At 36.0% G+C, this 11,604-nt stretch overlaps 1 protein-coding gene across 1 annotated transcript in view; it reads right to left on the minus strand.

The window, feature by feature from the left end:
• LOC106876013 (electroneutral sodium bicarbonate exchanger 1) overlaps nt 1–11,604 on the minus strand; it is a 53,509-nt gene that overhangs the window by 29,679 nt on the left and 12,226 nt on the right. The window contains exons 3-8 of the mRNA XM_052975992.1: nt 9,418–9,578; nt 7,355–7,519; nt 6,270–6,382; nt 4,726–4,971; nt 3,323–3,469; nt 745–836 (exon numbers count right to left, since the gene is read on the minus strand). Coding sequence (XP_052831952.1) covers nt 745–836; nt 3,323–3,469; nt 4,726–4,971; nt 6,270–6,382; nt 7,355–7,519; nt 9,418–9,578 — 924 coding nt within the window. The remainder of the gene's footprint in view (nt 1–744; nt 837–3,322; nt 3,470–4,725; nt 4,972–6,269; nt 6,383–7,354; nt 7,520–9,417; nt 9,579–11,604) is intronic.

Consider the following 11,604-nt stretch of genomic DNA (forward strand, 5'->3'; position numbering starts at 1 on the left):
ATTTGGCAGAGTTTCTACAGCTGGATGCCCTTCCTAATGCCAACCACTGCTTGCAGGGACACCATATTTTCTTATGCAGCCATAATATACTACTAAGTATATTAAAGGTTTTATTAGTCAATACTGTGTTCTACTTTATGTTAGCTGTGTGATTCCATTACATTTTAAAGTTATCTCTATAGATTTCCTATAGAAATTAGAGCCAGCTCTGAGATTTATGATGTTTTGTATACAAATGTGCTCATGTTACACCACTGGATTGACCAATTTTACATGTTGAACACATGCCTGAAGACTTATACATGCATAGTGCTTGCTGGTAGGAACACTATTTCATAATTTATCATAAGTTACTACCAAGTATATTAAAAATTTTATACATTTATGTGTACACACACACCCACACACACAAGCCCATATATATGTTTATATATTTTGAAATAAGTGAATCTTAAAATATTGCCAGGATTAACATTTTATTTTGCCATTCAGTGCCTTCAGCAGAGTTAAATCCTTTTCAAGCATTTGGCTACTTCTCCAATTCAAGAACACTGCCTCTCTTCCCCAAAATAAATTCTGAATACTCTGAAAATATATCCCATGGGTGCTGCAGGTCTTCCTTTGTTGAAGCTAATAAAAATCATAATCCATTTATATTTCCCTTGACAAGAGAAAACTGAGAGAGAAAAAAAAATATCAAAAAGAAAAAAAGTATAAGTTAAAAAAAAAAAAACAGAAACTCACCTGCCAGATCTTATAAGAGTTGGATCGAAATGGTCTTCTTCTACTTCTTCAACTTCTTTAAGAGATGAAGCTGATGAATTTCGGCGCATTTGCTGTGTATAATAATAATAATAATAATAATAATAATAATCCTTTCTACAATAGGCACAAGACTTGAAATTTGTGGGGAAGTGACTAGTTGATTACATTAACCCCAGTGTTTCACTGGTACTTAATTAATCAATCTTGAAAGGACGAAGGGCAAAGACAACCTCAGTGGAATTTGGACTCGGAATGTAGCAACAGACGAAATACCACAAGGCATTTCGCCTGGCATGCTAATGATTCTGCCTGCTTGCTACCTTGATAATAATAATAACAACAACAACAATAATAATAATAATGATGATGATGATTTCAAATTTTTGCCACAAGGGCAACTTGGGGGAGGGGATTAAGTTAATTACATCAACCCCAGTGTTTCACTGGTACTTAATTTATCAACCCCTGAAAGGATGAAAGGCAAAGTCGACCTTGATGGAATTTGAACTCAGAACATGAAGACAGGTGAAATACTGTTAAGCATTCTAACAACTCTGCCAGCTCACCGCCTTAATAATAATAATAATAATAATAAACCTTTCTATTATAGGCACAAGGTCTGAAATTTGGTGGGAGGAGGCCAGTCAATTTGATTGGCCACAGTATGCCAGTGGTACTTAATTTATCAACCCCTGAAAGGGTGAAAGGCAAAGTCGACCTCAATGGAATTTGAACTTAGAATGTGAAAACGGATGAAATGCCACTAAGCATTTTGCCTGGCATGCTAATGATTCTACCAGCTCACCACTTTAATAATAATAATAATAATAATAATAATAATAATAAATGCCTGGATGCAGTACCAGGCAGTGGCTCTCATGACTTTTGATCTTAACTTATTGGAAGTGTAATCATGTACATTGTTTTGTCTTGGTATAAAAGATGGGCTACAGCAAATATTCTGCTCAATACCAGTTTGCTTGTCAGATGGGCTACTCAACCTGAAAAAATTCTAACTGGGCTTCACCTGCAAGGTCATGTGCTCCGCGTGACTGGCCCTCGTGCTGATGGCACGTAAAAGTACTCACTACACTCTTGGAGCAGTTGGCATTAGGAAGGGCATCCAGCTGTAGAAACTCTGCCAGATCAGATTGGAGCCTGGTGCAGCCATCCGGTTCACCAGTCCTCAGTCAAATCGTCCAACTCATGCTAGCATGGAAAGCGGACGTTAAACGATGATGGTGATGATGAGATCACTATGTCGTGCACATATGGGTTGTGATGCATGTGCCTAGTGTATCATATCAATAATAACATGTAGATATTGGATTAAAAAGCCCTTGGATGGAAAAAATTAAAGGCTGCCCATATTCTTCTATGAACATGACACATGCGTTACCATTATACCATAGCAACATTTAAAATTTTCTCCAACCATTTTAGAAGCTTTGTAGCAGTCAGAATTGTATGTTGTTTATATCATAAGAATTTAGAAACTTTAAGAAAAATGAAATAAATTTTTTTTTTTTAATGTTGGAACTTGAAGTAGATGAAGCCATAAATGAGAGCATGTACAATTTATGTTTGATGCAATGTGTTGTGTAGACATACAATTGTTGCTATTGACAACATTCTCACTCAATACATTTAAACTCAATATTAAAATATTAGTGTTTTTTTTTCTCTTTTTACTTGTGGCCACTAGCAATATTTTGTATTGCAATTAAAATAGATGCAAAATAGAGAACTGTCCAATGTAAATACTGTCAGTCTGTTTATCTATCATCATTGTTTTAACATCCACTTTTCCGTGCTTGCATGGATCAGATGGAATTTGTTGAGGCAGATTTTCTGTTTGTGACACTTGTCCTTATCGGTTTCCAATCAAGGTAACATTTCCCCACCATAGCTGGATATATTTTCAAAGAAGACTGGAAATGAGAGACTCCCCTTGCATGACAGCAACATCAAGACAAGGAAAACAAACACAGGCATGCAGACATACTTATGACTGGAATTAGAAAGACATCCAGCTATAAAGCAGACACTGGAGTTCAGTGCAGTCTTCAGATCCTGTCAAACTGTCCAATACCAGCATGGAACATGGATATGAAGAAACAATGGTGTGTGTGTGTGTGTGTGCATGCGTGTGTATATATATATATATATATATATATATATACACACACATACACATACACAAAGCAGGCTTCCAGTTTCTGTCTATTAAAATCACTCACTAGACTTAAGTTGGCCCGAGACTATAGTACAAGACACTTGCCATGCAGCAGGACTGACCCCAAAACCATGTGGTTGGGAAGCAAACTTCTTAACCACACAGCCAAACTTTTGCATACATACACACATACAGATACACACATACAGACACACACATACAGACACACACACACCAATCTGATTATAAAAAATAAAAACTTGGACGCTAATACTCCAGCATGGCCATAGTTAAAACAACAGAAATTCATAAAAGAAGAAAAGAATAAAAGAATAAAAGAATAAAAGAAACAGATATGAAAAAATAAAACTGTTTTCATACCTGGGAAGGCACTCGTAACGGAGGTTCAATTCTGATTTTAGGATCCCAGCCCCCGGGTGGCAAAACAGTTCCTTGTACCATAAATTCTTCAATTCCTGCCACTAGTTCAGACTTATTGCGACATTTGTATGCAACTTCACGGAATATCTATAATAATAGATGCAAATCTCACTGGTTCTGGAGTTTCACTTTTTTTATTTTTCATAATTTTATGCAAATAGCAAACTGAAATGTAGTTAACAAACAGCAGAAAAGTTGACATTAAGAAAGACAGTCAGCTATAAAACAAATTTAAAGAATTTTAAGTAAATTTAGACAATTGTCAGGCATCTTTAGATGGTCATTTGCTCTCATAGAAAGAGCCATTAAATCTCTCTTCTAGATGTTGTAAAAGAGGAAAATCACATCAGATATTTTTGCCTCATCTATATAAAAGTTGATGTACTCACAACTAGAATGTCTGATCATAAATCTGACTGATTTGTGTTGATCTTGAAATAAACAACGGATAAATTTACAAAGCATTCAAAAGTAGTTGCAAGTGAAAATATACGAGCTATTATACAACTTAAGAAGCTAGTAGACAGGTGTACTTAGCCAGAGGGGAAGCAGAAAAGAAAAAGTTTGTCAATGTTCTGTGTCATGAAGAACAGAGACTTGAATTGTTTTGAATTGCAAGACAATGTGTTAGAGAAAATCACGATGTCATAGGAGAGAAATGTGTCCTCATGGATGAGGGTTCGGGTTAGGGTTTAATGATTGTCCAAAGAATGAGGCTTGGAAACACCAATATGAAAGGCTGATAAATGAAGAGAATGAATGGGAGAAGGAAAGTCTGCCTAATGTGAACACAACAGAGGGACCAGCTGTCTGAATCGACAGTACCTTGGTAGATAAAGCCATTAAGGGTATGAAGACAGGGAAAGCCCCTGGCTCATCAGGAAGCATTGCTGAGATGCTTAAAATATCTAGTGGTGTAGGTAAGGTCTAGTCGTCTGTATAGTTAACCAGGTGGTACACAAAGGAATCATACCCAATGACTGGTTTAGCAGCACCATAGTCAACTGCTACAAAGGTAAAGGAGACATCTTAGATAGAAATAATTACAGAAGTATCAAGTTGTTGGATCAGGTGATGAAAGTCACAGAGAGTGTTGGGACTAATTCAGGTTCATATACTATGTAACAATAAGACATTTTTTAAAACCATATATGAAATTCTTTTTATTTAAAATTTCTGACTTTAATGTGTTCTCTTATGTAATAGACAAATAGATAAACAGATTATATGTGAAATAATAAGCAGAAGCTTGATAAAAAGCAGAAACATGTAACTATTAAAACTGTAACTTGTGAAGTTTCAACTACGCACATCATAATACCAGAAAAATTTGAAAAGAATACCTCATCAACCATCATTGTGGACATACTTCTTCCAATTTCTTGCACTTCATGCTTGTGCCCAACTGGAGACAGCAAGATAAAAAGGAATTTGGTTGGTAGTGTAACCTCTGTCAATTCTCCAATAATCCGGGATTTATGGAGCCTGACAAAAGCTAAATATTGCTTAGAAAGGGACTCTAGTTCTCCAACCATCATATTGGCAACTTCAGCATCTTTTGGAATCTTTCGCATAAAATGTAGGTTTCCCTAAAATTTGAAGATGAAAACAATGTGAACATCAATACAATGCTGGGAGACTGATTGAACATCAAAATGTATTGGCCAATATATGTGAGGGAAAGATGACCATGCTATTAAGGATGAATTTATATGAATGAATTTAAAGCAAGGAGAGACTTGTTGTGGATGAAGAGCTTCTAAAAACAATAGGAAAAAGTTAGCATAGGTCAAAGGACATTAATTAAACTCCAGATATTTAATTACAAACTAACTATATTGACAAAAAGGAGTACTTATTATCTATCTAACCCATGCTGACATTAGGTAAAAACACAAAACCCAAAAGTAGCACTGGTATTTAACAAGCTTTCTTCTGTTTGGAGACAACAAGGGTTTATAAATTTATCAAATAAGAAAACTAATAAGGTTTTGCATTTCAAACAATTAAGATGTTTTATTGGCAATAATTAATGAGTCCTTTAATTTTTATGCTCCTTTCTCAAATATGTACATTGTCTCTGTGTTTGAATTTTGAAAACTATAAAGATTTAATAAAATAACTAATTACCAAATTTACTAGAGTTCAAGAATGTTTTGAAAATGTGTGGCTTCAATAAGATTAGTAGAATAATTTCTAATAAACCAGATTATTTGCCATTAGATATATTTCTTCTGGACAGAAAATATGAGGCTGAGGAATGGGTTTTCAATAGTTGTCGTCGTTGTTTTTGAATAAACTCTTGCATAAAAAATCTTTATTTTAATTCGGGGCACAAACTTTTTCTTCAGCCTAGTACATCTTTCTTGAGCAAATCAATATTACAAAATTATGATTGCATTCTAATCTCAAAGTGAATGCCTCAATCTACAATTCACACAGCCTCCTACTCCCTTTCTGTTACTACAAACCCACACTGCCATCCATCCATCCATATAGTGCATTGTATCAAGTGAGTAACGAAAAAGTTTCAACAAAATGTCAACCTTCTCATTTCCTCAAGGCACGCAAACAGATCTGAATGAATTTTACAGGCACAGATAACAAGAGTAGCATGTACAGGGTCATTTGACTTGCTAGAAGCAACAGCCACCCCACTCAAACTACATCTGGATGTCTTAAAAAAGAGAAAGAGGTGGAGGATACATTGAGTAATATAGTTTTAGATATATAAGACTAAGATGGTTAATACTAACACACCTTCTGCAGATCAAGGATTAAACAACAGAAGACTCCTTTCCATTTGCTACACAGGAGGAGCTAAAACTAAGAGAGATAATCCCCATCCCTTCCATCTTTCTGGATAAATGGGAATAATGGTCCTTACTTTGTTTGGATGTATTTCACCAGATTCTCCACTGGTCACCCCACTGTCTAAACTCTGGTTGCTGCTCACAGACTTTAAATTATCCAAACTTTTGGATTCCACATGAGAATGATCTGCAACAAAATAAGCAATTAAAATAAATACAATTAAAAAAAGGGAAAAAAGGGGTTGGGACCAGTACCCCCTGACTGGCTCCTGTGCAGGTGACACGTAAAAAGCACCCACTACACACTCTGTAAAGTGATTGGTGTTAGGAAGGGCATCCAGCTGTAAAAACCATGCCAAAGCAGACATTGGAGCCCAGTGCAGCCGCTGGCTCTCCAGACCTCAGTCAAAATGTTCAACCCATGCCAGCATGGAAAACGGATATTAATTGATGATGATCAGTGCTGAATAAACAAAACTATTGAGGTCAAAGGCATTCCACCTGTGACCACCCACGACTACATTACCATACATTTTTGTGTTTGTTTATTTCATTTTGAGACTGTGTGGTATCAGGCAAAAATAATCATTATTTGGTTTCAGATTTTTACATTGTAACTTTAAAGTTCAAATCTTGGCTGGGCTAACTTTGCATTTCATCTTTCATAGACTGAGAAAATAAAGTAGTAGTCAAGAACTGGAAATGAAGGAATTGACCGATTCTGACACATTCCTAGCTTTTTTGTGCAAGTGACTACAGCCAAGAATCCTGAATGGATCTTAATGTTGCTTGCGCTTTAAGCGTGGATGAACATATAAACCATAATATCAACAATATTCCTCTGAAGAACAAAGATTGCCAGCATTTCTAACTTTGAAAGACAATAGTGTCACAATGCAGTATTTAAGCATCGCTGCTATTTTTAGCAGAATGACAGGTTGTGTAGGGCATCTCCAAGAAATTCTTGATTACCAGTTAGTAGTTGCTTTGTTGTTGAAGTCAGTCATGAGCTAAAAATACAGGGGTCAATCTGGTACTTATTTTATTGAAGCTAGATTGAACAAGAACAAAATGCTGCTAAATCCTTGGCCCAGTGTGCCAAGGGTTCAGCCAGCTTGCCGTCTATAACAACAACAACAACAATAAAAATAATACAAACGCAAGTCATAAAGACTGCGAACAGAACGCAGTTTCTCTAGGTTGGCTTTGTAACGTCTCTTGGCATACAGATGTTTGTGTTGTTTCAGTAGTACATCTCTGGCTCTCTCTCTCTCGTTGCTTTTTGTCATGCCAGAATGTTGCTGCCAAGTAGTGATGACTTGATCTAAAGAAAATATTTGAGAAAAACATTTCATTAAGAACAGGGATTACAGTAAAGAGGTGGAGGGGTAACGAGGTGGGGGAAATATAGAGAATATAGAGGAAGAAAGAGAAAAAAAAGAGTGAGAAAAAGAGAGGAGACTAGCCTATACCCGATGAAAAAGAAGAGATAAAATAAGGGAGTGGAAATAAAAGAAGGAGCTAGGGAGCAATACCAGAGGAAAAAGGGTTTGTTCTACAAAGAGAAAGAGAGGGTAGAATGAGAAACCATTGAGAGTGGTAGAGAGTGGGACATAGGGGATTGACTACTAGAAAGAGAAAGAAAAAAAGAGAAGTCAAGAGAAAGACAAAGTCAGTGAGAGAAACAGTTGCAAACCTGCTGCCATGAGGAGAAAAATATTTAAAAAAAAAAAGAACATTAATCCTCTGGGATCTACTTTTTAAAAGATATTCCATATAATGCTATAATGTATCTAGCAATCTACTGCTGGAGACTGGTACTTTATTTGGTCCCAGAAGGACGAAAAGTAAAGTTGCCTTCAGTGAGCCCTCTTAATAATAATTTCTAATGTAGGTGCAAGGCTAGGAATTTGAAAGCTGGTTAAGTTCATTCAATTAAATTGACCCCTTGTACTTGGATTAGTATTTAATTTGGCAAATCAAGATGATGAAAAGCAAAGTCAACTGCACTGGGACTTGAAGTCAGAAAGCAAAACGCTGCACAACCAATAAAACAGATCTCTTTATACAGTCGCTAGATCTGCTAAAAATAATAGCTACATACTCCTTATCAAACCTCACTGTCTTAAACAAGGGAAGATACATTGGGTGATATATAATATTAGATAACCCCCAACAAGAGTAGCTCATAGCCATAATTCATTTGATTAGTTTATTTGGGCTTAAATAATAAAAAAAAAAACAACAGTAGAAAACCATTCTACCAAAACTCCTGCCCACAACTCTCTAATGGTAATCACTGATAATGGTTATCTTCAGGTGTAATCTACTCTCTGCATATTGAATACCATGGATAACTAATGGTATCTATGGTTAATTTCAAGTGCGTACATAGGCGGGGGGGGGGGGCTCCAGTCTCTTCTATAGGGACAGGTCAGCCACAGTGAGATTTGAACTCAGAACAACAAATACCATATGTCTGGAACTCTTCCAGTCCACTGGCCTAAATTAGCACTTCATTTTGATGGACTGTAGATAGATGAAAGGCAAAACTTGACCACAGCAGGATTTGAAGATGCAGGACATCCAGTGTCCTAACACTTCTTGCAATTTGCTGCTTTAAATAACAAAAATGCTTTAAAATACTTAGGAAAAGTCATACATTTTATGGTGAAAGGAAAGTTGTTGAATTAGTGACCAACAGAAATACATGTCTAGTATTTATAGAGGTCACAGAAGTGACAGTATTGACTAGCACCACATTTGCTAAAAATAAGAGTTAAACAACTTAAAAAGCCACAAAAGTACTGCCTTAATGACTGAGAAAGGAAGGTAAAGCAGTAGTAGTCAGTACCTTCTGTCACATTTGTGACTTCTATTAATCTTGCCTTGAGGTTCTAATTGTTAATAAGCCACCTTTTTTAAAATTGTTGTCTAGTATTCAAGTATTTTATCCGTACAAGAAAGTGCAAAGCTATAATATCCCTTGGCATAATCTTCATTGGATTTGAAAACGGTACTTTTAGCTTTAAAAATACACAAGACATTTTGTCAAACACACCACTATACTGTTTCACGTACTATTCAAACCAAGAGCACACAAACCAACAAGACTGTATGTACAGTTTTTGATTTGCTAGAAATGACAGCCATACCTTCAAATTACACCTCATCTTAGAAAAGAACAGGTAAACCATACAGAAGAAGCAACTTGTGTCTTACCAATCACAGAAGAAATGTCACTGGCATCTATATCCAAAAGGACAGCACCATCTATGATACTTTTCTTCAGACTGAACAATGCATGCATTGACAGAGATGCTACATGAGGTTTTGACCAGCGCTCACCACCATCTTCCACATCTTCTTCATATTTCACCCATCTGAAAATTAAATTAATATTAATGGTAATAAATAATTATTGATTTCTTACATATAAATATTTCTGCCATAAAAATGACAAATGAGATACAATGAGGACAATAATTTCTTTTATTGGTCAAAAGCACCTAATTTGTTGGGGTCAATACAAAGGTAAAACATCAGAAAAACAACAGAGATAATGAAGCATTTGCAGCAGACGAAAGGCTGACAATAACAATAAAGTCCCATTAAAAGAAGAGCAGGAAAGGAATCCCTGAAATAGATGAGTAACTTTAAAGGAAGATTCATAGCAGCCAACATACAATCTCAGGATTAGCCTGGTACAAGAAAAGTAAAAGCCTTTTCCAAGACTATTGCAGTACAGTTAGTGTGGGCTTTTATAGCACTGCTAATTTCTCCACTTGCAACCGAAACAAACAACAGTTTCTGAATCATAGGAAACAAAAAGTTTATATTATGAATATAACAACCCACTCAATCACAAACATGTCTGCCTGATTCCTCCATCTCTGACTTCTGAAACCCTCTTCTAGTGATTGGGGACGATTGTCTCCTTTCAAACAATAACACTTCCCCCACTCCCGCCATTTCTTCTTCTGTATTTATTTTCACTATTTCCAACTGGAAAAGATAAAGAAAGACTAACTTTAGTAATTATATTCCTTAGGCTCTGATATAAACACAAGAATCTTAAAGTATGGTACCCAGCTTTTTTTTGGTTTTATCTAGGTATCAGCAAACTGATCATTTGTAAGAATCCATAAAATCTTTGCAATTTCCTTTCTGCTCATCATTCTTCTCACAATGGCCATATCTATTCAAAGTCTTTTGTCTGTAATTTGTCTCATTGAATGTACTGCTGCACAGATGCAGAAATAGTCTGTTTTCCAATATGACTCCAGTGAGAACTGAATCACAAATCTGGCTTCAGTCTTCTTGATTCAGATACACAGTTCACAACAATTATGAAGTTCCCATAAAATCTTCATAAACCCAACTTCTTTTATTTCTAAATTTTTAACTAATCACAGAACATTTTACTACTGATTTGGCTGATTCGCCTATGTTTCTTCTTGTGATTTTTATATTATCAAATCTGCTTTTTATGGTAATTCTTTAATGAATAATATTTCCAGTTTGGTTTCAGATTCCTGTATGTTTTCATTATAAGCAGCATCCAACTCAGCTGTGTGTTGGAATCTGATGAAGCATTGGCTGCATGTCTGTGCATAATTATTTTTAGCCACTTTGGACATAGCAGACCATGTTAGTTCACCCACTATAGATTTAATTATTTGCTAATTCTGTAGCAATAGATTTATATCTTCAATGCTCTGCATGGAAGTTTGGATTCCAGCAAAATTATTTTCTGGTCTCTAAGTCTTGTAAGACAAACTGACTGGAATAGTCAGTCACTGTAATATCCTTCAGTAGCTGATATTTTTCAAATGATTCATGCACAGTAAATGTTGATTGGTTGGAATCCTCTAAAACAAAGTGTATCCAATTTCTGGTAAAGCTGTTGCATTCTTTCATCAGCATTTAAAGTGGCAGTATCCATTTCTAGCAGAGCCCCTTTTCGTTTTTCCTTCAAGCATCCTAATGTGGACAGTGGAAGATCATCTTTTAAGTAATAAACTGATTGTCAATTCCCATATCTGCATTTTCTTTTTGTCGTGGTTCTAATTTTTTGAACTTAAAGATGGAGCCGGTAATTTTGAAGCCTTTGTGTATCCACTAACTCTCACTCTGTTATTAATGATAAATAACAAATGACAGCACATTCAGACATAGAGGAACCAAAAATCTTTATATATATATATATACTCTTACATCCACCTTCCCCTTCTCCCTCCTCGTCAACACCCCCTCATAAGCTCATCCCACCACACCCCAACACACTCCTACTCTACCTTCCCACTCCACCCCATCCAATTCCTTACACCCACCACCCACCCCTACCCACATACCCCATCTTACCTACAGACCCCTACCTCTACCCCACACTCCACCCATGCCTTCCCC

This window comes from Octopus bimaculoides, chromosome 23, assembly GCF_001194135.2.
Source record: "Octopus bimaculoides isolate UCB-OBI-ISO-001 chromosome 23, ASM119413v2, whole genome shotgun sequence".
NCBI classification, from domain to species: Eukaryota; Metazoa; Mollusca; class Cephalopoda; order Octopoda; family Octopodidae; genus Octopus; species Octopus bimaculoides.